This window comes from Podarcis liolepis (assembly GCF_965112155.1).
Source record: "Podarcis liolepis genome assembly, chromosome: Z".
NCBI lineage: Eukaryota > Metazoa > Chordata > Lepidosauria > Squamata > Lacertidae > Podarcis > Podarcis liolepis.
The window spans coordinates 40,131,585-40,159,099 of NC_139570.1; the positions used below are offsets into that span (position 1 = coordinate 40,131,585).

Sequence of the window (27,515 nt, forward strand, 5' to 3'; positions counted from 1 at the left end):
CTTCTCTCTCTGGTGGGAAAGGAGGTGCCAATTTGTGGTTCGCCTCAGGCTTTAGACAAATCCATGATGGAACTCTTAATGGGTGCTGACAATGATAGCTAAATAGAACCTCCAGTTTCAGGGGCAGCATACCTGTGGGTATCCAGTTGCTGGGAACAAACAACAGAAGATGGCCACCATTTTCAAGCCCAGTGTGGGGGTTTCTTGGAAGTGTCCAAATGCTACTTGTGCCGTGTGTTCGTTTGCTAGCCCTGGTCAAGCACTCTTTGATTGACTCCAGTTTTGCAAAATGACAAGGCTAATGATCTTCCAACTAAGGCTGTGGTAGACTGCATTCTGGGTTAAAAGTCATTGTTATGAAGAGATTGCCTCTGGGTGCACACAGAGTGTCTTTCCCTTAAAAGTGAGAATAACAGCCCTGTTTAGGGAAGTTTTTCATGACTGATGTTTTAATGTATTTTTAATATTTGTTGGAAGCTGCCCAGAGTGGCTGGGGAAACCCAGCCAGATGGGCAGGGTATAAATAATAAATTATTACAGTGGTACCTCGGGTTAAGTGGTACAGATGCTTCAGGTTACAGACGCTTCAGGTTACAGGCTCCTCTAACCCAGAAATAGTACCTCGGGTTAAGAACTTTGCTTCAGGATGAGAACAGAAATTGTGCGGTGGCAGTGGGAGGTCCCATTAGTAAAGTAAAGAACGGACCTCCAGAACGAATTAAGTTCTTAACCCAAGGTATCACTGTATTATTATTATTATTATTATTATTATTATTATTATTATTATTATTACAACAAAAAGTCACAGGTGTCATGTATCTAGGATTGGCGGGTAGAGCTTTCGGGTCAGATGGTGGTGCGAGTAGCAGGCAGTTTGGTAACTCTCAGTGGTTTGGAGGTTTTGCATATCTCTACTGTAGAAGAGGAAAGTGACTTTTGAAACTTGCCTCTTCAGGAAGTGGTTGCAATTTTCTTTCTGAATGATTAATACAATAAGGACTGTATGAACATGTTAAATAACTAATTTCATGAATTCGAGTTGACATTTCATGCCTGAAACTGGGTCAGACCTTTTGGAGATAATAACGACCTCCTTCTTGCATACTTCGAGAGCTTTTTCCTTTTTTTTAGGCAGGATTAGTTGTGATTATTTGGACGAAATGAGGCAGGAATTACAGCGACTTTAGTATGCATTTGGATTTCACATGCAGGTTTCTCCATGGGGTTGTTCTCAGCGTGTGCAATCAACCAGTGGAAAAAAACTTCTAAGCCAATATTGATGTTTTTGGTGAAAGGTGCACCGGCTGGCTTACGGTTCTTGGCTTATCGGCAAATCTGTAAATACAGGTGTGGACTGTCCAATTTGCTAAATCTCCAGAGCAAACACAGATGCTGCAATGTAGAGAGACGCCTGGCCCATCTCCTGGTCTTTTATTCTCGATAACTACAGGTATTGAAGTTGACATATCACACGCTTCAGCTCTCCCTGTTTATGAGGGACAATCCCTGGTTCCTGGTTTCCAAGAAATTACTGTCCCCCTTTTTATGGATGGCTTATATTAAAATGTTTGTTTAGAGTGAGTTCCTGGATTTGCCATTCTTCAGAATCCGATCCTTCCTTGCTGCAAACACACTGTGAAGGTGTATCCAATGTCAGTCGTGCTCAGAGTAGACCCATTGAAACATATGGATGTGACTAACTGATGTTCGCTAATTTCAGTGAGTCTACTCTGAGAACTTAGTTGGAGACAACTGCACATGTTTAAAGCTTATGGCTTTCCCTAGAGAATCCTGGAATCAGAAATTTACCCCACCACAGTGCTCCAATTCCCAGCAGCCTTAACAAAATGATAGTTCCCAGAAAATAATGAGCTTTAAATATATGATGTGTATGCAGCCCACATCTCTGGGTGAGGAAAAATCTAGGTTGGTGAGTGGATGTATTTTGTACATGAATTTGTAGTCAGAATGAACATTGGCACATTGAGTCTGAAAGGACCCTTGAAAGTCATCTAGCATAACTTCTCTGTTCAGTGCAAGATCTTCCATGCAGAACAAAATCCATGTCCCTGAAAGAGGAACGTCCAGCCTTGGTTTAAACAACTTCCAGTGTTGGAAAACCTGCCACTTCCTGATCCATCTGCTCCATGGTCATAGGACCATAGGCTCACTGCTCCATCTAGCTCAGCATTGCCTACACTGACCAGAAGTTATCCTGGGTTCCAGACAAGGCTCTTTCCCAGCCCTACCTGAAGATGCCAAGGATTGAACTGGGACTTTCTGCATGCAAAGCAGATGCTCTTTCACTAAGCTGTGGCCCTTCTCCAAACATCTGTTACCATTTAGAAGAAGGGGCCATTTTATATGCTACCATTCCACAGATCCAACTCAAAAAAACAAAGTAGGCCAGGACAGGCTACTGCAAAATAAGCAAAATAGGGCACAGCTGAGGCCAAATGTAGCAGCCTTGAGCATGATTGAATAGAAAGGGCATAAATGCACCCTGATGAAAGGTAGGGCATAACTATTAAAAATAGATAGATAGATAGATAGATAGATAGATAGATAGATAGATAGCGCATCTAAATATCTATCACATGGGTTGTGTCCAATGCTAGTCTTTCACAAAGTAGGCCCAATGCACATAGCTAATGTAAGTCCATTAATCTCGTATTAATGTGTATTTTAGGAGAAACCCAGACTGAAATGCTGGTGAATTTTCACAAAGCCTTTTTAAAAAACAAATAGGCTTATAAACTGAACTTGGTGGAGAACTGTGTTTAAGTTTGAGGAGGGCGTGAGAAACTGAAAGAAACCAAAACTGACAGATTTCCCTGTTCCCTTGCTCTGGGTTCTCATTAGTTTCGAGTCCAGTTCATATTTAGAGGACGCTTAAGGATGCACAGAATGAGAGAAAGTTGTTGCTGGGGAAGTATAGGAGAGAAAATGCAGGCCTGCTCAAGATTCTCAGCTCAAGCCTGTGGACTAATCTTTCTGCTGTTTGCTTTTTTTGGTGGTGGTGGGTTGTGATGGTAAAAGAAAGCATTTTCCTTTGTAACAAGGAGGTTGTTAAGAGAAGGTATGCGGTTCTCATACATCCGGCAGAGGAACCAGGGGGCAGATCCTTCACCATTTCACATTTGAAGGCATTCTTGTGGCACCGTCTTTACACCCCAGGGATAGCTGCTTAAGCACCAGCTCTTTCTTGACCCCCATCACACCAGCAGTTCATTGTATTAATTTACTCTGTAAGAACCTATCTGGCACTGACTGGGGTGTTAGTAAATGAAGCCTAGCAGTTTCCTTGTTTCAGAACTGTGGGTTGTATATGCTGTTAGCCATACGCAGAGTGGAGGACCCATTGAAATATATGGATATGAGTCTGCTCTGAGGGAAACACAGTGGGCTGAAACTCAGAAGGTCTACTTCAGCTCACAATAGCAATTGGTCATACTTGCAATAGAAAAGCTATCAAATGCATTTATTGTATTAACTATTTTCTAGGGGAAAGGGTGCTGGTACTCATGCTGCCCAGGGAATTTCTAGCAAAGGTGGGGGATGAAGGAGGAGGAGGAGGAGGAGGGAGAGGGAGGAAGGGGAGGGGGGCATACCTTGAACCTTGGCACCAGGGCTGCTCAGCACCAGCAAGGCTGGGCAAAGCGAAGCAGAAAGGAGAGGATTCATCTGAGGTGGAGAAAGCAGCTCTGATGCCACTGTCCTGTATTGCCTCTCCTTGCTCGCATTGCTGCCACCAGTCCAACAGGGAGTGTGGTGTGGGCTGGGAAAGCGTGTCCTGTTCGGCGCTCCTGGGGCTTTCCTCTCCTTCCACTCTGCCGCCAAGAGGATGGAGAGGAGGCCAGGAGCTGCGCTGGAGGTTGGAGGCCTCTACAAACATGAGTCTGACCAAACTGCGGGAGACAGTGGAAGACAGGAGTGCCTGGCGTGCTCTGGTCCATGGGGTCACGAAGAGTCGGTCACGACTAAACGACTAAACAACAACAACAACAATATGATGGCATATCATGAGAGGAGGGGTCTCCTCTGACAAGCAATGAAATAGAGGACTGCCCTCTGTCAGGTAGGAGGCATTGCCATCCTGGTTGTTACAGAAGGCAGGATTAGTAGGAGCATGAAGCAGATATTTATTAAATATTAGGAGAAGCTCCCTAACAATAACAGCTGCTTGACTGTGGAACAGCCTTCCATGGGAGGAGATCAGATCTCCTTCACCAGACCTCTTTAAAAATAAGTTGGATGGACATTTGTCTTGGATGCTGGAGTTACATCCAGCATTGCAGAACCTGCATGAGGCAGGAAGACTAAATGACCTCTGACATTCCTTCCAGGTTAAAGGTGCTGGTTTTGGTGCATAAAACCCAACACCTTGGGAACAGGATGCCTGAAAGATTATCTCATCCCTATATTTACCCAGTTCATGACTGCAGTCTACAGGTGAGGGTCTCCTGTAGATACCATCTTACCCAGAAGTCTATTCTGCACAATTTAGAAATCAGGCCTTTAGTGTGGTGGAACCAACTCTTTGGAATGCCCTTCCCTTACATGTTAGGCACCATCTCTGCTGCCTTTTTGGCACCTGCTGAAGATCTTCCTCTTCCAAAAGCTTTTTAAGTTGAAATCTTTCCAAGTCTGCACCTGTATTAGAATTGTCCAACACAGGATAGCGAAGGACCATAGCTTAGCGGCAGTGCATCTGATTTTGCATTCAGAAGGTTCCAGGTTCAATCCCTGCTGCTATCTCCAGGTGTGGCTGGGAGGGATCAATACTGAGCTAGGTGGACCAATGGTCCTCTTAGTGTAAGGCAGTTTCCTCAAAGGACTAGAATCTTACTTTATCGTTAGGGGAAGGATGATAGCTGAGTGGTATAGCACACACTTTGCATGTGCAAGTTCAATCCAGGTAGGGCTTGGAGACTGACCAATCTGAAACCTTGGAGAGCTGCTGCCAGCCAGGGTCTGGTTCAGTATAAAGAAGCTTCTGGTGTTCTCCCCACCCCCAGAAAATAAATTGCCCACAATTTTGCTGCTCAGTTTCCTCCTTCTTCCCCACATCTTATTTCCTCCCCCACCCCACCTTGTCACATTGCATTATTTAGGGGGTGGTAATTCCTATTTGTTCTGACTCCTGTCTTCCTGTTGACTTTTGTTCCCCCCTTTAGCTAATCCCAAATTTGAGGGGGGGGCCCTTGCTACACACCCCTGCATCCCATTCTCTCTAAGGGTTTGTGAGTGTGGAGTGACTCTGCTAGAGCAACCCCAGTTTTTCCAGAAAAGAAAAGAGAAAGCCACAACAATCTCTTTGGAAGGGAGCGAAGGGAAGGAGGGGTGAGCAATCTTTTCACAAGCTGGTTGCAAAATCAAATCTGCCTTGAAGGAACAAGGCGGATTAGCAAGGACCGGGAGGTTGCCGACTTAACTCTACCCCCATGTTTCTTTGGTGTACCTGTCACTCAGAACCCTGCTGCTATGTACAATTAAACACAGCGGATAAAATAAAATAAAAACTCCTGTGAGACCCAAGGAAGGGGAGTGTGAAAAGCTTTAATTCCACTTTAATATCTTTCTGAGCTGAGGGTTCGGAAAGAGAGCAATTTAACCCATGAATTTCCATCTGGGCATATAAAAAGGATTTTAAAAACGCCCACATCTACAGGGAGTTGGATCCAGTGCTACTCCTACTCAGAGCGAACTCGCTGGTAACAAAGGGCATTGTTTTATTTATTTCTTTCTTCAAATTTATAGGCCACTTGACTGTAACAAAAAAGAAGTCCCCTCGAAACTGTTTACAAAAACAATGAAATTTTCAGTGAAAAACAGTTAAAACCAACAAATTAAAAACCTATGGGGGGGAAAACACTAAAATAAACAATAAGCTAGGTAAGGATGATGGGAGGTGTAGTCCAACAACATCTGGGGACCCAATGTTGAGAAGGGCTGGTCTCTACTGGCAGGCAGGGGTCATTAATTCCCAGCCCTACCTGGATATGCTGGGGATTGAACCTGGGATTTCTGCATGCAAAGTGGATGCTCTACCACTGAGCCAGGGCCCTTCCCCTTCTGTAGTTCTTGTCTCTAGACTAGTCAGTGGCAAAGAAGAACCTAATACAAGATTTATGCCCTTTATACAAGGGCATATTCCAGGCAGACAAGAACACGCATTGAGGGTACAAATCAGGGCGGGTGAGCAATGTGGCTCAGAAGGGTATATGTCCCATGGAGAGTCCTGAGGACAGATTGGGATGGAGGGCCATATTGGCTCTCAGGCTTGAGGTGCCCCAGGATGGGAGGATGTGCATGCTGGTCACACATCTGATTTGGATAGGGGTCCACACAGAGCCTACACCAATACGTTCTGCATTCATATCTGCCATGAGGCATAGATTCATAAGCTGGAGAGTACTTTAGGCCCGTTAATTTGCATGGGTTTACTCTCAACAAAAATTGGTCGAGTACAACCAATGGGCATCAGAAGTAAGGGATTTCAGCCCACGTCTCCCAGGTAAAAGCCATTTTTCTGGACCCCAGAACTCCTGCCCACTTCAACAATTCCAGACATATTGCAGCATTTGGAACTACTTAGTTGAAAGAAAAGGCGAGTAAGATGTGAGATGATACAAATCTTCGCAAGAAAGTGAGTAGAGAAAAGTTTTTCTCGCTCTCTCTTAACACTAGAACTTGTGGACATCTTATGAAGCTGAATGTTGGAAAATTCAGGAAAGATAAAAGAAAGGACTCCACATAGTTGTTAGACTATGGAACTTGCTCTCACTGGAGGCAGTGATGGCGACTGACTTGGATGGCTTTAAAAGAGGATCAGACAAGTTTATGGAGGACAAGGCTATCAACAGATGTTATGCATGATGGAGGCCATGCTATAGTTCCACAGCTGGAGATAACATGCCTTCAAATACCAGTTGCTGGAGACTGCAGGAAGGGAGAGTGCTTTTGCAAGGATTGGGTCCTGCTTGTGAGCTTTCCAAGAAGGCATCTGGTTGGCCATGATGAGAATGGGAAGCTGGACTAGATGGGCCTTTGATGTGATCTAGCAGACTCTTCTTATCTTCTAATGTTATCATGAAGTGGGAACTCATTATTTTGCAGGGTTGGGGGCGGGAGGAATAGAAAAATGCTTCTTCGCTCTCCCAAGCAACAAATCAAGGAAGCAAAGTTTGCAGCCAAATGTCAGCTCCTCTCCCCGCCCCACAATAGCAAATCTCTGCCAGTATCTTCTTCCTGCACCCCACTGTTTTTATATGGAGGGAAGGCGAGGAGATGTAGCACATGAAACATTTTGTTTATAAAATGTCGACGCTTGTGTTTTATTTCCCTATGTTTCCCCCCTCCCTCCATACCCCCCACCCGCAATCTAGATAACGGATGACACCACCAAGCTTTCAGTGCCTTCCGCAATAATGCTGCCACAACAGCCTTTCGAGGGGTTATTAATAATAGATTGTGTTGATGAGTTTGGAATTTGGCAATAGACCCCCCACTGGAAAGACATTAACACCGCAGGACTAAGGAGTCCCTCCCTTGCAAATCAGCAACTAAATGGCTTCCTTGATGGGCTCTGGGCATGAGAAACTCCTGTACTGTGTCTCTGAAAATCAACATATGAAGTTATTTTGTTTTATTCAAGCTCCAACTCTCCCCTCTCCCTCTCTCACACTCCTCTTTTTAATGTTCCCATTTGAGAAGAAAGGGCTATTATAAATCCTGTCCATAAGTCATTCCCGCCACCCCCACCATCCTCCAAGACAAAACAAAAACATTAAGGAGTTATTAATTCTGTTAGAATTGCAGTGAGGTTATTTTGGTGTAAGGCAAAGTAGGCTATTGTGGGCAGGGTCACGCTTCCAAGGCCTGCATCACACTGGTGATTCCCCCTGCGTAGGTTGGAAATAGCATCTGACGCTCATGGTGATCTTTTTATTGTATGTGCAGGGAGTTAGATCCAGACTAAGACAGTTGCAGTTAGGTCTCATAAGTTAGGGATGAATTAAGTCTAACTGATTCCCACAGGGACTAAGTGCAACTCACCTACAGTGCAACCCTATTCATTGAAATCAGAAGTAAGTCCCATTGAGTTCAATGGGATTTACTCCCAGGTAGGTGGGCACAAGATTACAGCTTTAGATTACCAAGGGACGTGGGTGGCGCTGTGGTCTAAAACCACAGAGCCTAGGGCTTGCCAATCAGAAGGTCGGCAGTTCGAATCCCCGCAACGGGGTGAGCTCCCGTTGTATAGAGCAAAATGTTTTAGGCCAGCCATGGAATTGAGTCCCAAGCAATTCAACTACTGGTTTTGCCTTGATTTAGCTGAGAAACCTCCATAAACTTCTGTGGCTTCTCTGAAAGAAGAAGGAGTCATAAATAGAATACTGCACCCCTAACCTCACACTTTAATTTGACTGCAGCTTTTTGAGGATTATGTTATCAACAGAAACAATTGCATGATTACCGTATTTTTCGCTCTATAACACGCACCCGACCATAACACGCACGTAGTTTTTAGAGGAGGACAATCCGTAGGCATGCCACCCGTAGGCATTCCCTCCATAACACGCACAGACATTTCCTCTTACTTTCTAGGAGGAAAAAAGTGAGTGTTATGGTGCAAAAAATACGGTATAATATTTTTTAAGAAACCTCCCTGCATGTGATTGTTGGAGAATGCACTGAGCAAAGCGTTGCCTTCTCTCCTGCATGTAAGTGCCTTCATGTAGAAACTTTGTAGATTATATGCATTGGTGGGGTCTGACACCATACTCTGGAATACTCAGTTCTGCTCAGAGGAAAGAGACGGGAGGCTTAGAATCCTAGCAGGGTTGAGCCCAGGCATCTAACCAAAGAGCAAGGTGAAACTGTGGCTGGATGGCTACATGTGAGCTGGTTGAAGTTAAATCCTTCGAAGACAGAGGTCCTTGGGCTGGGTCGAGATGATATGGGGTTGGGGGGCCAACTCCCATCCCTTGCAGGGGTGCAATTAGTGCTGGCGCCTTCCGTCAGGAGTTTGGGTGTAATCTTCGATTCCTCCCTTTCTATGGATGCGCAGGTTACAGCTATAACAAAGGTGGCATTTTTTCATCTCCGCCGAGCTAAGCAGTTGGTCCTCTACCTCTCTCATCCCGACCTCGCCACTGTGATCCATGCGATGGTCACTTCCAGGCTTGATTATTGTAACTCACTCCACATGGGGCTGCCCTTGAAACTGACCCAGAAACTCCAGCAGGTACAGAATGCCACTGTGAGGCTGCTTACGGAGTCCTTGCCACATTCATCCAGTGCTATACCAGCTGCACTGGCTCCCGGTGGGTCAGGTTTAAGGTGCTGGTTTTAACCTTTAAAGCCCTATATGGCCTAGAACCATCATACCTATGGGACTGCCTCTCCTGGTATGTCCCATGGAGGACCTTACAGTCTGTAACACCCTGAAGATTCTGAGCCCCAGGGAGATCAGACTGGCCTTGACCAGAGCCAGGGCCTTTTCGGCCGTGGCCCTGGACTGGTTCAACACTCTCTCATAAGAGACTAGGGCCCTGTGAGATTTGACATCTTTCCTCAGGGCCTGTAAGACGGAGCTGTTCCACCAGGCCTTTGGTCAGGGTTCAGCCTGACTCATTTTCTCTTTGTCTAAGAACAAGCACGAAGGAGGTTCCCAGCCTGCTCATAGGTCCTTATAATATCAGTGGAAACAGTTGGTCTTGGCAAGTATTAACCACTTCCAATTTTAACCTGAAAATTGCCACTTGTCCAGTTTTAATATTAATTGTTGGAATTAATTGTGGGATGTATCTTAATTGATTGATCGCTTGTATTATGCATATCGTCTTATTTATATGTTAGCTGCTCTGAGCCTGGCTTTGGTCGGGGAGGGTGGGATACAAATAAAATTTGTTGTTGTTGTTGTTGTTGTTGTTGTTGTGTGTGGTGGAGAAACAAGCTAAGGATGGTTGCAGGAGGCTGTCAGATACAGGAGGAGGTGGCAGTGTGGAACTGGCTAAGCAGAAGGAAGATGAGTGTAGCTGGAAAGAGTGCAGTTATAGTAAACGGGAAAATATTTAAGGTATAGAGTGTAACGGAAGTGAAAAAGTGCATTTTGGGTTAGGGGGAGTTTTGCCCCAGATTTCAGAAAGAGAATGTAGTTCCTTCTATCTCTCATGATCAGGCTGTGAGTGCTGTTGCTTAGGAAGCATTCATAGCCCTATGGATGCACAAGACAGAGCATATCCTCCAACATGTTGAGGCCGAAAACAGGGATGCACATGTTCCTGGCTGCGCTCCTGTGCAAGTCATGTGACCCGCATGAGAACATGTGGTGGAAGGCAATAAAACCAGAAAAGGGATGGGGAGGGAATCTGTGTGGCCCTCCAGATGTGGCTGGACTCCTGTTATCCCTGACCATTGGCTTTGGGAGTTGGAATACAACAACATTTGAAAGGCTACCAGCTCCCCATCCCTGTGGTAGAGTGATAGAATGGACTGTGCCATGTCTTACTGCATGGCAGGGGTGCGTGTGTGTCACTTTTGAGCTGCTCCCCTACTCTGTTGTTTTTTCTTTTTTGTTTAAGTCCATGAGTTTCTTTTAGTTCACATTTGTGGGGAAAGACTAATAAATAACTCCTCCTGGAATGGAATGGACAAATGTTAACCTCAAGAAAATTCACCAGTGTTTTAGTGCACATTTCTCTGCTGGAGAACATCCTTGCAACATCTGGAGAATTTTGAATTCTAAAGAATGGTAATGGTTGGTTCTCTTATCTTCTCCCCTCCCCCCACCCCCACCCCTGGCATTAACCATTAACACCCACACAAGATATTTAAAGCACTATATCTAATAGCACAATTCCACACCTTTAACAGTTGCGGAGAACTATAATTTGTCAATGGTGCTGGGAACTGTAGTTCTGTGAAGTCAGTGTTGTTGTTTAATCGATTTCTTGATAATGCTTATTGCTTCAGTTCCTTTAAAACATGGCAAACCAACCCTGATGGGTTTTTTAGAAGGGGCTTGTACTAATTCTGTTAGTTTTATCGAAACTGTTTTTTATATAACTGTTGTTTTTATCTATATGTTTAGAATTGTATTATGCCTACTTGTCTTATAACATCTGTTGATTTTAATGGTATTTCCTTACGAATGGTTCATCTTATTTTATGTAAGCTGCTTACAGTTGTGGGGGGGGGGTTGAAAAAAAATCATTGTTACTATTAAGCAGTAGTATACAAATCTTCCAAAGTAAATAAATTTTATTTACTTTATTTATAAAAACATTTATACGCCACTTTTCATATAAAAAGTGCTTCACAACAATTATACTTAGAATCATACAATGCAAAATATTAAATGTTTTCAAAACATTAAAATCAGAAATCGGCTAAGCATTATGGAAAGATGTATTATAAATTGCCTGCATAAGCCTGATGGAATATAAAAGTTTTCAGCAGGCGTTTAAAAGTTGAAACAGAATAGGAAATAGCAGTAGCTAATCACAGAGTAGAAGAGCAGAGACACTGACCGTTACTGAGTAGTTATGAATACTGAGTATTCTCTTATTTGACACCCTTCTTTTGCAAACCACCCTGCTGCCACAATCATTCTCCTTAGTCTGTATAGCAAATGACTAGACAGGGCAACAGTAGTGTCACCCAGAGAGAACATAACCTATCTAGACAATACAATGTTGTAACATACCATGGGACCTCATGGTGAAGGGTGGGTAGGTGATAGATAACATTCAATTAGTAATAATATAATCTCCTCATGTTCTTAAGCAGGGGTCAGCAAACTTTTTCAGAGGGGGGCCGGTCCACTGTCCCTCAGACCTTGTGGGGGGGCCAGACTATATTTTGAAAAAATAAATAAATGAACAAATTTCTATGCTGCACAAATAACCCAGAGATGCATTTTAAATAAAAGCACACATTCTACTCATGTAAAAACACCAGGCAGGCCCCACAAATTACCATCCACTGGCTAGATTTAGAAGGCGATTGGGCCGGATCCGGGCCCTGGGCCTTAGTTTGCCTACCCATGTTCTTAAGACTTGTTTGTCACAAGCTAGTTACCTAAAAGAACCAGTGCTAAAACAATAACTGATAGTTTTGTGCAGTAGAATGCAAAAGGTATTTTTATTTCATAAAGAGGCCCATCATTCTGATACACAGACAATAACCCTTTCGCAAGGAACCTGCCATAGCAACATTAATAAAAAGAGGAGCAAATGCTATTGACATGTATGGGCTACTTTTGCTATGTAATCCTAAGTGTGAGCCTTTAAACCTTACAAAATCTTCCCTTCCTCTTCCTCTTCCACTTCAAATCTTCCTAATTATGCCACCACCATTCTGACTCTGCAGCAGAAAGTTGTGTGTGTGTGTGATGTACTTAAAGCCCATGAGCCTCCCTATTCAATCTACATTGTCCACATTTATTTCTGTCACTGCCACCATGAGTGCTAGTTAGTACTGTAACTCGCTTTAAAAAAAATAAAAAGCGCACTTGCTGAATTTCCATAAAGATTCAAAATACAAAAATGCCTTAAACTACCATTAAAATCTGTGTGAGAGAGTGAACACTGCAGTCTCTACTGTGCCTCATTCCCGAAGGAAACATGAACCCTGAGTAAGCCCCCGGAACTTCTGGAATTCCACATCGCTCAGGGATTGGGGTGGTGTGTAACAATATTTAGGTTTGATTCACCTGTTGAGGTGGAATCAATCTTGCTGAGTCTGCTAAGTTCCTACAGGTGTGTGTGGATGAATCTCTATGCACCTAATACCATTTGATGTTCTTGTGGCTGTTGTGGCATGTTTCCTATGGATGCAGAGCCAAACGCCACACACATAACTCCAGCTTAGCCTTTCCCCACAACCCTTTGCAGCATATAGCCTGAAACTACAGTTCTCCCCCAAATAATTGCCGCTCGTTAATCCATTCAGCTTTTTTTAATTGCCTGTGCTGCTCTCTCTCTCTCTCTTTTTTTTAATGAGTTCAACCGGCGCCCTGAACTTTATTTTTTATTTTTAATCTCTCTATATAAAATAGTTTCTCGGCTCCAGAGCAGATTAGAAGAAAATTGCAGCTATAATCTGTAGCGTGCAATTGCCGAGCTTGTAAAGAGCAATGGGTGTTGCGGGAGGGGGAGACGCATTTAGACTCCCAAAGGTGGAGCAACGCTGAGGCAATCTCAGGGACTTTTTGCAAATGAAGGATCGTTTTAATTCTCTTCTTGCGGCAATAATTTGATTCCCCATAAATTCTGCCATCAAATCGCTGGGAGGGAGCAATGCCGTTGAATCTGTGCGGGCGACAGTGATGGAACGGGCCACTGTCAATTACAGGGTGATTATTAAGCAGAGGACGCATCCCTTCAGTCAATGTTTCCTTCACTTGCAAGAAACTCTGGATCCTTTGGAAAACATTCTTCCCGCATCACACCGCCCCTTTAAAGCCAGGCTGTGAACCAGCTACTGAGTCCTGCCAGGGTTTTCCTACTGTAAGGCTACAGGCCATTTTGCTCTATAGAGCAGAGGTGGGGAACGTTTTCAGACTGGGGGCCACATTGCCTTCTGAGAAACCTTCTGAGGGCCACATGTCCAGTAGCAGGTGGAGCCAGAGGCAAAAGTGGGCAGAGCAATGAATGTAAATTCTACCTGTAAATGTGAACAGGTATGGCAAGAAAAAGATATTATTCAAAGCACAGCTCAGTCAGTGGTAGAACACATGGCTTCAAGAGCTCCAGGCTGGGCCTTAGCATCTTCATTTAAAACAAAACTAAGTTGGAAGTGATGAGGAAAACCCTTCTCTCTCTGAGAGGCCCTGAAAAGCCTCCAAGTGTCAGATTAGACAATCTTGAGGGAAGAGAAACCAGTGGTCTGGACTGGTCCTAAATACAACCTTTTCTTTTGTATTAAAGGAACATTTGATGTTAGGAGAAAATACCAGCTCGTGGAAGGGTAGCAAGATGAGGAAGGTTTCATCCTTGAGGATATGTTTCTTTGTTTATTATCACATTTATGTCTCACATGCCCAGTGGTGGGCAGAGCCAGAGGCAAATCTGGATGGGGCAATGAACGCAGTGCAGGATTTACACACAAGCTATGGTACAATTTACAACCTCAGATAATGAGTGGAGCTCTAAATACTTCAAGATTTACTTAATTGGGTAAAAAATAATAGAATGATGCACATTTGGGGGAGTTAATGCTTTGGAGCCTCTTAAACCTGACCTCATTTAGGCTCTCAGTGTATCTTAATCTGGCCCTGAATGAATGTAAATATTACCTTTCTATAGTTGGAGGGATTCGAACACAGACTCACACCAGCACCCTGCTCCCTATCCCCCATCCACAAAACAAGAGGCATTCTGAGAGTTCAGGGATGCAGAAACACCTGGGAGGATGCTTGGCCAGTGAGGGGTGTGTGGCCTGGAGAAAGTTATGAGGGCCAGACGCAGGGGCCTGTACTGGACTTTGAGGTTCTTCATCCTCTGCCATAAGACAGCAGCTGACTGCACACACACAGCCCTTTGGATTTCCATTTTCACCTTGGGGGTACATGGGCTGGTTTCCCCAACCACCAGGTGGATGGGACTCTAAATGTACCATCTAATGATTTGTCCATCTAATCCAGTTCTCTCAGTTCTGGTGGCAACTTTCTGGGGTTTCAGGCAAATATGGGATCCTTCCCATCACCAGCTGCAGGGCCGGCCAACATGTGAAGCAAAGTGAGGCAACTGCCTCAGGCAGCAGGATCCACAGGGGCAGCACATCCCAATGTAGATCTTTATTTATGGCGATCATAGGCAGTTTCATAGGCAGTATACCACAAAATACCAGTGACATGGGAGCAACAGCAGGAGAGAGCAATAGTCTTCAGGCTTTGCTTATAGGCACACTGAGAAAGAAGACGCTTCTGATCACATGCAGCAGAACTTGGTGATGCTCTGTATGTACCCTTATTAAGGGTAGGAGAATCTGTCAGTCTTGATTTTTCTCCATTTCTCATATTTCCACTTTTAAGTTTAGTTCTCCACATTTACACATCATTGTGTGATTATTTTTTAAAAAAATCCTCATGAAAATTAACCAGCATTTTACTGCAGATTTATCTGAATGTACACATTTCGGGATGCTGTTTTGCCTAATATACACATCATTGCTAAATGATTTCCCCATATATAATGCATTTGTGTGTGTTATTCACCCTAGTATACAGACAACTGCATTGAAAAATTCACAGAGGTGTGAATTTCAAAGGAGGGCAGTTTGCATGAGAATTAGATAAGTTTGCCTTTAAAGGTGAACTCAATTAAATTTCATCTCCATCTTACTCTTATACAACCCTAATCCCCCTTTTTTTGAGGGGTAAGAATGACCGTGGGCCTCCAATTATAACTTCAAAAAGTTGTTATTATTTATTGCATGAATATCACACGGTTTTCTCTAAGGAGCTCAAGATTGTGTACACAGTTCGCCTCCCCATTTTATACTCACAACAACCCTGTGCGGTAGGGCTAGCCTGAGAGGCAGCAACTGGCCCAAGAGCTTCATGGCAGAGTGGGGATTTGAATTCTGGTCTTGCCTGTCCTAGTCCAATACTCTAACCCAACTATTTTTAACCTTTGATGTGCAGGTGGCACTGTGGGTTAAACCACAGAGCCTTGGACTTGCCGATCAGAAGGTTGGTGGTTCGAATCCCCACGATTGGGTGAGCTCCCGTTGCTTGGTCCCTGCTCCTGCCAACCTAGCAGTTCGAAAGCACATCAAAAGTGCAAGTAGATAAATAGGTACCACTCCAGCGGGAAGGTAAATGGCGTTTCCGTGCGCTGTTCTCCAGAAGCGGCTTAGTCATGCTGGCCACATGACCCGGAAGCTGTGTGCCGGCTCCCTCGGCCAATAAAGCGAGATGAGCGCCGCAACCCCAGAGTCGGCCACGACTGGACCTAATGGTCAGGGGTCCCTTTACCTTTACCTTTTTACCCAGGTGTTATTGAACTACAACTCCCATCATCCCTGCCCACTGGTCATGCTGGCTAGGACTGATGGGAGTTGTAGTCCAACAACGTCTGGGAACCCAAGGTTGAGAAACGCTGGCTCTGTGATGTTTTAAAAGCATTGAGCTTTGCGCATTATCAACTTCTGCCCTGGGTATAGTATGTGTTTGTAAAGCTAGATTTGTTTAGTTAGCATTTGACCAGTGATATAAAAAGAAACTCAAAAAAATTAAATCAAGGAAACATGATTTAAAATCCTCGGTAATTTGACAGGTTGCAATCGGTGGGCCAAGCAGGAATGAAATCTAGTTTCATCATAGTTTCTGTAATATTGCCTGCAGAAATGGCCAAACGATGCATTGAATTGTTTCCTTGTTACGGCTCTGCGATGTTTGGTGAACCTCTTGAACCGCACTTAATGTGAACAGCAAACCTGACACAGTACGGCTGGTTATCTCTCTCTGCATAGTAAATGAGTTATAAGAAAACCATTACAATCTATTTGCCCCACAAACAGGAGGAAATTAAAGACCCAGGCGAGGTGATTGAAAAGGTAAAAGTTAGGTTGTTTGGACATTATTGTAAGAGTAAACAGTGCAGAACGGTGATTTGAGGGAAGCAGAACGGGGTCGAATTTAAATGTGAGATAACAAGCTAGGGAGGCAATAAATCAGCTGTCCTGTACAAAATGCCAGATGGCTGTACCCTGGTGCAGGAAGGTGTAGTGGCCTCAATCCACCTGTAGCCACACAGACTGCAGAGGCTTCCTTTTCATGCTGCCAGGCATCCTAGGAACATTCAAAAGCACATCATATTTCTGTAGCATCCTCCACTGATCTCCCTTTACTCTTTACCAGCCATGACTGTTGCTTAGTAAGCTGGCTAGGGCAGAAGGCAGAGAGACCAACCATTGATGGAGCCTGAGCCAATGATAAGCAGAGCTAACTAATTTTATTGCTTCTCCTCCTCTTTGCTGAGTTCTGCAAGGGCAACACTGGCACTAAAGAGGAGTGTGACAGTCAGGGCCATCCCCTGGACAGGATGAAAGTAAGAATGCAGGCAGGTAGGGGTTAGCTAAGGGCAGTGTGAGGTTGGTGAGTCAGTCTAATGCACAGATTCCACTGCAGCTCTTGAGTGCTCTGCACCACCCCAAACTCACTTTTGCATTTCTATACCTTGTAAAAGGGGTGGGTCCAATTTTATCAGCCAGTGACCATTAGGCATGAAAACTAAATGGAAGCTCCACATTTTGAGTGCCCAGAACCTGAGACAGACACCTTGCAGCTGTACAAACATTAAATTTGCATGTGTTGCCCTGCCTACATTTGCCTTTTGCCCCACCAGTTGTGTGATCCCCAGAAGGTTGCCCAGAAGCTTATCATCTTTCTAAAAATTTGGCACCCAGAACCAGATGCAGTAGTCAAGATGCTAGCTTATCTGCAAAGCCTACGATAAGGAACATTACTTCTCATAATCAAGACGCAATGAAGCAATTCATTTTTCAACTCTTGACACTAAAACATTGATCTGATCCAGTCAGACACTTCTTACGGGGGGAGGAATCTGCAAGCAGAGTGGGGTAGGGAGAACACTGTTGTGTCTGATCAGACCATTTGCTCTGCTGCTCTCAGATTTATTGCTTTGATTCAAAAACTGTACATGGGTCATCTGCTCAACTTCCATCCTAAGCCTTCAACAGGTTTACTGCCTTGTGTTTATAATGCTAAGCCATCTAATGAGCTGTGGGTTTGATCAAGAGATATCAAAGTCAGGTCATTTGTCAAGCTCAGTTTCCTGTTGTGTGTGTTTTTGATGTCCTAGAAAAGGCCCCCCAAAAGTATTTTCCTCTGGCTGAACTGAATTAAATATCCCTTTCCTTATGTAGGGCTGCCCCACTCTTTTTCAACAAGGGAGCAGATGTGGGTGGGCTGAAAGATGCTCCTGGTGATCTGCTTGTATTTTTAAAAGCGGGAGGTTTCCTAGACTATCACAGACCCTTGTTTTCTATATCCACAAGAAACCAAAAGTTGAGTGTAATGGGTTGTACCTCAGGAGGAGGGAGAGAGTCAATTCAGTTCATCTTTCTAGGTGAACAGATGTAATTTGCACTTTCCAAAACAATACATGAACTGAAATACAAAAGTCCTTCAAAATTCGCACATCTCTGAATTTTGCAATGCAGTTCTCCAGACAAATAGGTGCAAAAAATCATAGTCTAGAGTGAAGTGTGTATAAATATGCATTCATTTATTAAAGTAGCATCAAGACTGCTCTGCAAAGAAAGAGTATACCAGTTAAAACTGCATTAAAAAGTGTTTAATATTAGGAAAAATACTAATAAAAAATGTGAATTTTCGTGAGGACTTTTATTATATCTTAATTGCAAACTCATGTGGAAATATGGAGAATCAAGGGTTGGAAGAATGAGAGAAATCAAAATTGACAGGTTTTTCCTTCTCTAGTTTTATCCAATGCATGTCCTATTCAGAGAGGACCCATTGGAATGAATGTACATAAGTTACTCATGTCCATTGAGTACAGTGGGTCTACTCTGAGGAGGACTAGCATTGGCTACAATCCTTTGTCTTTGTGGCAAGTATAGGGAGCATCAAGTGTTAGTCTAGACTAGGACTAGCCTTCAACAGGGTTAGTGTTGAAGCAGAGGGGCATGATGGATTTATTAATTTTAATGGGCCTACTCTTGAGTTGAAGTTAGTTGGATACAACCCTATTCCTCTTTGCACCTGTTCAGGCTGAAATGAAATTTGTTTTCTGAATGGATGCCTGAGAAATTAATTCTTTGCAAATTCCAGTATGGAACAGACCAGATCCACCCCTTACAAATGAATACTTACATTAGAACACTCTTATCTTTCAGAATTCACACATCACTGAAATTTGTCAAGCAGTTGTTTTGCTTTAAAAAGTATTCAAGTGTGTGTAAAAAGCTTATTTTTAAGGATAAAATACATTTAGAGATGAACATTTTGTGTTTAAATGTAAAGTTAAACATGAAGAGGTATGCAAATATGAATTTTCATGCAGATGATGATGATGATGATGATTTTAAATGTACTGGAACACATTTATGAACATGTGCAAAACAGCCTGGATATAGACTGTTTGTTCCATCCCTCTGTGGACTTCCTCCTTTGCTCTGTGATGTCAAGGACTCACTGGGACAGTGAAAGCACTCAGATTTGGCTGGGTCATGTCCCTGGGTCCTACATTGGGGAGTAGGGGTTAAATAAATGCCTTTTGCCTGAAAGCATTCTTACTTTACATTTGGACGATCATCCGTGGAAAGGACAAAATGCCATAAAAACAACAGAAAGCTTATTGGAGCAACAATGTTCCCCCTTCCTCCCCCTCCCCGCAGCGTGATGAATCCCCCACCCCACCTGAAAGCTTCTCTCCCCTCCCCAAATGCTTTTGCCAAACATCAGCCTGCTTCCACCCCTCATTACCTTCACCCCATTGAATGTTACTGAAGCGCAATCGGTTTTGCAACGGTCTGAATGGGCTGCCCATCTGCAGATGCCTTTACATTAGCGCTGATCCTCTTGGAACCCTTTGAAGGCATCCTGTCTTCCCCACGCCCCTTTTGAGTTCAAGGGGCAAGCTTCATTAAACAGAGCCCAATCGGTTTAGGGAGCCAGGGCAGGGGAGATCTGTGCACGCTTTTAATCCTTTTAAGTACTTCCTTGGTTGCATATGCAAGGAAAAGAGAAAAGAATGGGGTCCCAGCATGCTTGGATGCTACCAAAAGCTGGAAGATGCTTCCTCTCCCCCTCAGTATGTGCTGGGGCAAGCAATGGAGGCTGGTCCACTAGGGCAAGAGGGTTACTAGCCCCACCCCAATCTCAATCTGCCCTCAGACAGCCCACAGCTGTATGCCTTCTTCTTGAAAACCAGTCCGGGGGGTGGCGGCGCTACCTGTCAGCTTCTTCCTCATGCTTGGTCTCACGGTTGCCCTTGTAGAATTCATTGGGGAGGGAGGATGGAAGCAAAAGTATAATTTGTTGGCTCTGCCTCTCATTGGCTCAGACTCCGCCTATCATTTTACCTGTCATTTCATTCCACTCCAATAGCCTCAGTGGGCACCAGACACTGCTGATTCTTTAGTTGCATCAAGATAGTTTTATGAGGGGCTTCACCAAGGAGTTCCTATACAGGGGCAGAAAACTAAACACAAACTGTATGCACAGGGCCAGATTAAGACCTTTAGAGGCCCTATGCCCTGAAAAGATTGTGTAATTCAAAATAAAAACAACACAAAGCCACAAAATAACATTTTATTGGTTACATTTCATCCTGTCTCTTATCTCAGTGATCAGAAATAAAAACAGAAAAACAAATTATGCAATGCACAATGTTTTTTATGTTTATATGCATATGTAGATAAGAAAAAAAAAGTTCATATAACTCAGAAGAACATATAATTAATAAAGCATAGATTCATTGCAGCGCATAACAGAATCTGATTTCCTTGCATTATTCCAATCTACGTTAGTAGATGATGTTTTTTTTAAAAAAATTAAAAATCAATATATATATATATATATATATATATATTAATCATTTTTTGTGCCCTTGCTTTGCTGCTGCCTGAAGCCTCTTGAGTAATCCAGTGCTGTGTATCCAACAAAGTGTCTTAGGCTTGTCTCTTGGAATTGAGGTTCCAAGCCATTCTACTCCTGGTTTTCCCTTGATTTTGCTGAGTACCCTCCATATGTTTTGATGACCTCTTTGGAGGAAGAGCAAGGCATAAATGCAATACATTTTTTTTAAAAAAAATGTATTTCGAATCTTACACATGACTTAGATTGCAGCTTTGGGGGTTCTGTTCTCAGCAAAAATAATTGCAATGTATAAAATGCATGTGAGCACTGCAGAATGCACATGCAGGGTGTCATATAATCTTCTACCAGGAAATTCATGCCGGGAGATTTTCATTCCAGGTCTTCTCCTCTCTTGGAGGGTAAGGCTGTCAGTGGCTACTAGCAGCAATGGCTGTGCTCTTCTTCCATGGTCAGAGGCAGAAACATTTCTGAATACCAATTGCTGGAACCTACAGGAAGGGAGAGGGGTTCTTGTGCTCGGGTCCTGTTTCTGGGTTTCACACAGTCGTCTGATTGGGAGAAACAAGATGCTTGGCCCAATCCAGCAGGGCTCTTCTTATGTTCTGGAATTCCAGCTTGGGATCCTGCTAGGAGCCTCGGCCTCGTGACCTGAGTATTCTCCCCTTCTTCCTCCGATAGGTTGTTTGCTGCAAAATGCAGTGGGTGCATGGAGAAGATTGCCCCAACGGAGTTTGTGATGAGGGCGCTGGAGTGTGTCTACCACTTGAGCTGCTTCTGCTGCTGTGTCTGTGAGCGGCAGCTGAGGAAGGGAGATGAATTTGTGCTGAAGGAGGGGCAGCTGCTCTGCAAGAGTGACTATGAAAAGGAGAAAGATTTGCTCAGCTCTGTCAGCCCTGATGACTCAGATTCAGGTGAGTCTTCTCAAATGGTGATCAGTCACGTGGCTAGGTAATTTCAATCTCTGGAACGAACAAGCAAAGCTCCTACCTTTCTTTCCCTTTGGATGATAATGAGAGCCAGTGTAGTGTAACTGATAGAGTGCTAGGCCTGGGTTTGAATCCCCATGCTACCAGGAAGCTCACTTGATGATTCGGGGCCAATACCTATATCTCGGCCTGATTTACCTCACCATATTGTGGTGAGGCAGGAGGAGAAGCAATGCCCACCACCTTGAGCTCCTTGGAGGAAAAAGTGGTATATAAATGAAAGAAATAAATAATGTAGAGTTTGGGAACCTTAAGCCAGAGAGACAAGTGTCTCTGGGAGTCTCCCCAGGCCAAGACCTTTCCCCAGCCACCTCACTAGATTTTCTCCACCCCATACTTGAGTGCTTTGACTTGGCTGGAATATGTCCTTTGAACTGTGATTATGTATCTTAAATGACCAGCTAGATTGATGTACCTTTGAAAGAAGAGTTTGGATTTGATATCCCGCTTTATCACTATCCAAAGGAGTCTCAAAGCAGCTAACATTCTCCTTTCCCTTCCTCCCCCACAACAAACACTCTGTGAGGTGAGTGAGGCTGAGAGACTTCAGAGAAGTGTGACTGGCCCAAGGTGACCCAGCAGCTGCATGTGGAGGAGCAGGGAAGCGAACCCGGTTCACCAGATTATGAGTCTACTGCTCTTAACCACTACACCACGTGGACTCTCTTGACCGTAGTCTGCTGTACAAAAGTCAGAGGCACATCTCTCTCTCTGCCCACTTCCCCCCTCTGGCCACACCCACCATTGGTATGACCCCCCTCCCCGAATGTTGCTCATGAGAGAATGCGGCCCCAGGCTAAAAAAGGTTCCCCTGTGGCAATGTGTATTACTTCAAAATTTGATGAGTTAGAAATGATTAACTTGGGGAGCCCTCCTGTTTATGCTGCTGAATAGGGTTCCAGACAACTGCCCCAAAGTTCTATGTTAATGGTGCCACAGATTATAACTGTTCCTCAGTGGGTAAATGAAGTGTGTCACACAATAGCTGATGTACTTTCCTGCCATCAGAAAGCTGGAATATGGCACCTGGAGCCAAAAGTTATCACTAGGTTATTAATAGTTAAATCTGAAAGGGAGACATATGAGACATATGTACAACTCTCCTTCAGAACAGGGTAAGAAACAACCAGCTAAAGTTCCCATTGCCTGCAAGCCTAGTCTTCCCTTGGGGTATGGGTGGAGGTGTTTTTTCCCGGCCTGAGGGCCACATTCCCCTTACCAGGGCCACATTCCAATGGTGGGAGGAGACAGAGACAAAAGTGGGTGGAGCAACAAATGTAGATGCTATGTCATGCTAGTTTCTTCACAATCCCCTTTCTTTACAAGCAGGAGGAATTATCAGAGTTCATAGACAACATTCAAGCCAGGCAAAAGTATTGAGGATGTGATGGAGGGCAAGTGAGTGGCATAGTGTAAGGAGAGTTCTGAGGGCCAGGTAGAGGGCTGCATTTGATCCCTGGTCCTGAGGTTCTTCACCATTGCCTTGGAGCACCTGGCTGGTCTCTAGGAGAAACCTGATGCTAACTGGATGGACCTGTGGTGGTCCTGTGTGAGCAGTCATGTATTTTAATTTGTTCCATTTGCAATTGACCAATAGTTAAAAGTGATGATGAGGATGGGGATGTGAAACCGACCAAAGGACAAGCAAACCCAGGGAAGGGTGGAGACGACGGGAAGGACCCAAGGAGACCAAAGCGGCCGCGGACGATACTCACAACACAGCAGAGGAGAGCTTTCAAAGCTTCATTTGAAGTATCTTCCAAGCCTTGTAGGAAGGTAGGCTGTCATTGTTCAAACACCACCATTCACAATCTGATTCTGTATCATGGTTGTGGCAAAAGCATACACCTCAACTGGCATCTTCAGCTAAAAGAATCATACGTTTAGGGTCAGCCCAACCATTAGGTAGAATGAGGCGGATAATGCTGTGTAAGGCAGCATGTGCAAGTGTTCCCTAACTGAGCTTGCTGCCCTCTGATACAGGGCAGGATGCTGCCCATTGGCAGTGATTATGGCTGCTTACACACCATGCATTGAAAGCACATACAAAGCATATGACTCTACGCTACAAAAAAGCTGTAGTTTACCACTCACAGAGCTACAATTGCCAGCACCCATATCAAACCACAGTTCCCAGGATTATTTGAGGGAAACTGTGTGCTTTAAATTTGTGGTGTTTCCACTTCGAAGTCTGCAAATATAAAACTATTCCTGCCTCTAGGTCCTTTGTGACTTTGGATAGCTTCCAAATGGACAACTTCCCCATTTTCTGGAGAAGCCAAACTTTTTGACAGTTCATTTTTTTAAGAAATCAATTTCCAGGAAGAATGTTTGTGAACATTCCATTACATCACACTCACTCAGCCAATCCGTGCCAGGGACCTCTCTACCAAAAAGCACAATACAATATAGACATTGACATGGCGAAGTTAGCACTGCCAATTCTTTGTAGGTCCAAAGACACACACTGAGAAAAATAAAATTGATTCTGCATTATTTGACTCATTGAACTCTCATCTCCTCTTCTGTCTCATTAACTTCACCATCTCTACAATCTTAGCATTGAACCTGTTATTTATTCTTCTGGATGTCCCTGCAGTTTCTTGGAAATGTAGGGCTCAGAGAATTTAGGCATTTTGTTTGATTGCAGCAACTTTCCATTTCAGCTCCACAACTTATTTCACCTTTTTACCTTTGTTGCAGGTTAGGGAGACACTAGCAGCTGAAACAGGCCTCAGTGTCAGAGTTGTCCAGGTGTGGTTTCAGAATCAAAGAGCAAAGGTAAGGTCCTGCCTACCAATAAGACAGAACGGGTTCTAACCAACCAAGTCCAACTCAGTGTAGACCCACTTAAAATTAATGGACCTACCCTGATCATATCTATTAACTTAAGTGGGCCTGCTCTGACTAGGATTAATATTGGCTACAACCCAGGAGCTGAAATGGAGCTCAGAAATGCTCTTTAATTTATTTTTTATTCAAGATGGAACATTTTGCCAATCTTATCCAACCACTTTAGTTTTCCCATGGATCCCTCTGAAGATCTGTCACACATTTGCATCTAATTTCATTCGGGGTCATGGTTTGTTGACAACCCTAACTGTGGTGAAGAGATTTGGCTTTTCATCAGAAGGAGGGGAGCACACAGACTACGCAAACCCTCCAGCATTCTGCCAAATAAAATCAGGGGGGTTGTTATGTTATGTGGGGCAAATTATTCTTAGCCACAACCTGAAGGGATGAGAAAAGAGGCCCCCCCCCGCAACAGAGAACTTAAGCACTCTGCATGGTGTTGTTATTAAGCCAGGCTGCAGCATGCTGAGGGGAGGGGAGGACAAAAAAACATTCCCCTGTGTGGGTTACAGCTAGGGGGTCCAAGAGTGAAGGTACATGTGGGGAAGGAGGGGGGGGACGCTTCTTCCTTTCCTACAGCAAACTTACGAGAGAGAGAGAGAGAATGGGGGGCCGCGGCAGAAGACACCCCCCGAAAGAAAACAAAACCACAACAGGAGGCGCAGGGCAGGAGGGACTCAAAATGGCCGCCTTTCTGGAGCGACGCTGGGATTCTTTCCGCCGTGCTCCTCTCCCTTCTTGATGCCTCAGCCGCTTTCTAACTCACCACCTTCCCCTCCCATGCAGGGGGGGAGGGAGGGGCCGACACAGCGGCGTGTGAGGAAGGAAGCACTCACGGTAGTGGGTAACACTGCCATATGTGACCTCAGCAAGCTGGCTCGACTACTAATTCTGCTGTTGTTGTTGTTGCTGCTGCTGCTGCTGCTGCTGCTGTTGCTGCCACCTCCTCCTTCCGCCCAGAGATGCACGACTCTACTGTGCAACCACGTGACCATCGCCCGGATTTCTCTCCCCCTCCCCTCTCCCTCTCCCCTCACACCTTGAGAAATGCAAGTTCACACACATGCTCTTTCCACCCTTCCTTCTTGTCATCATCACAAGGTCCTTCACTGTCTCTTTTGGTGCTGTGCTCTCGCAGGAGCCATGGCACCAAAAAATGGGACATTCCAGAATCCAATCAGAAGCTGAGATAGCTTCTGTAATTTCAGGATGTCCCGAGAAAATCGGGACGGTTGAGGGGTATGGAATATGGCGATCAAGCATAATAGATATTACAGGATGGGGGGGGGGAGAAGTGGAGGACAGGAAGTACAAGTGACTTGTGCATCCTTCTTTGTTGTACTTCCTGTGTCGTACCCTGAGCAATCCCTGCTTAACTTTTCCCAAAGCGAGAAGCAAAAGCTCCATAAGCAGAAATAGTTCCGGGGTTGGTAGTCAGAGTGGGGAGGTAGGGAAATATGTGAATTCAAGTCAAGATGCTACATTGGCCATATTTATTTATTTTAATTGGTCTACTATGGGTAGGAGTAACAGTGGATACATAGGAAGAGGGGAACAGTGAATCACATCTATTGCCTCTCCTAGGACCGCCCCAGACTGGTGTGCTGGTTTTTTTTTTAAGGGGGAATTCTGCAAAATGCAATTGACACCACAATTTTACATTAGTCCACACACAATTCCACTTTATTTGTCGTTGTGCAATGCTTCCCCAATGTCACTGCATTACTGCTAGAAGGACACTCTTGCACTACTGGAGATGGTGGCTATGTTCTACCTCCACTGTCAGAGGCATCATGCCTCTGAATACCAGTAGCTGGGAATTGCAAGTGAGCAGAGTGCAGTTGCGCTCATGTCCTTCTTTCAGGCTTCCCACAGGCACCTGGTCAGCCACTATGAGAACAGGGTGATGGACTAAAAGGCCATTGGCCTGACCTAGCAGGGCTCTTCTTATGTTCTACCTTCACTGTCAGAGTAGTATGCCTCTGTATGCCCGTTGCTGGAAACAGCAGGAGGGGAGAGTGTTGTTGCACTCCATCCTTCTTGCAGGCTTCCCACAGGCATCTAGTCAGCCAGTGTGAGAATTTGATTGATGTGCCCCTGTTTAGTCCTGATTTTCCTTTCTTCCTCAGATGAAGAAATTGGCCCGAAGGCATCAACAGCAGCAGGAGCAGCAGAATTCACAGCGACTAGGTCAAGGTGAAACCACAGTGGTGACGTGGATGGGACCTTTGGGGTTGATGATGGCATTTGGGGGTTATGGCCTTTTTTCCAGTTCCATTGCATCATTTCTGATTTGGGTGGCCAGCCCAATGCAGAATAATCAAGGTGTGAACCCAGGATATGCTTACACACAAACAAAAAGAGTGAAAGGCTTTTAACCACGGGAGTATTGGGTATATACCCTGCAAGTTGCTGCCAAACATAGAAAGAAAGAAAGAAAGAAAGAAAGAAAGAAAGAAAGAAAGAAAGAAAGAAAGAAAGAAAGAAAGAAAGAGACAGGCATAGGTAGAATAATTGTACTATTCCTAGGAGGACTATACCATTCTGGAATGCAGAGGGAGGATTACCTAAGCTGAATGCTCTGCCATGTTGTGTCTTGTTTTTAAACCCTCTAAACATAGGGAAAGAGGGGGATACATTTACAGAAAAGACTCAGTGAGCATCAGCACTGTTTTTTCTGGGGGTACCCAAGGGTACGCAGTACCGGCACCTCCCCCCCACATGTTAAAAGTGTGGCACTTACTGTAACAACTTCATGGTGAGTACTGGCACCTTTTTTCTTAAAAAAGAAAGCACTGGTGAGCATAAGAGGATTTTGCCTGTGCCCCACTCCCCACCCCTGCCCTGCCCTGCTGAGTTGATTCTCCCCTGTGAATGTTTCCTCCACCCATAGTTTCCCAAAGTCAGGCTGATCATTGGGCTTGGAGCCCAGCTTGGCAGGGGGACCCAGGTTAAAAACAGCCTGGAGGATATTTCCGAGGAATAACTGGCAGGTGAAAGAAGCACCTTTCTCACCCTTCCCTTGGATTACTAATCATGCTTCACATATGTGCATGTTAAAAGCATCCCATATACAT

General features: G+C 44.4%; 1 protein-coding gene across 2 annotated transcripts in view; it reads left to right on the forward strand.

Moving 5' to 3' along the window:
* The window catches only part of LMX1B (LIM homeobox transcription factor 1 beta), a 164,404-nt gene that overhangs the window by 120,141 nt on the left and 16,748 nt on the right, over positions 1–27,515 (forward strand). For both annotated transcript variants that reach the window (XM_083485928.1, XM_083485927.1), the window contains exons 3-6: positions 21,278–21,510; positions 23,183–23,361; positions 24,289–24,366; positions 26,568–26,634. In XM_083485928.1, the coding sequence (XP_083342054.1) occupies positions 21,278–21,510; positions 23,183–23,361; positions 24,289–24,366; positions 26,568–26,634 (557 nt within the window). The remainder of the gene's footprint in view (positions 1–21,277; positions 21,511–23,182; positions 23,362–24,288; positions 24,367–26,567; positions 26,635–27,515) is intronic.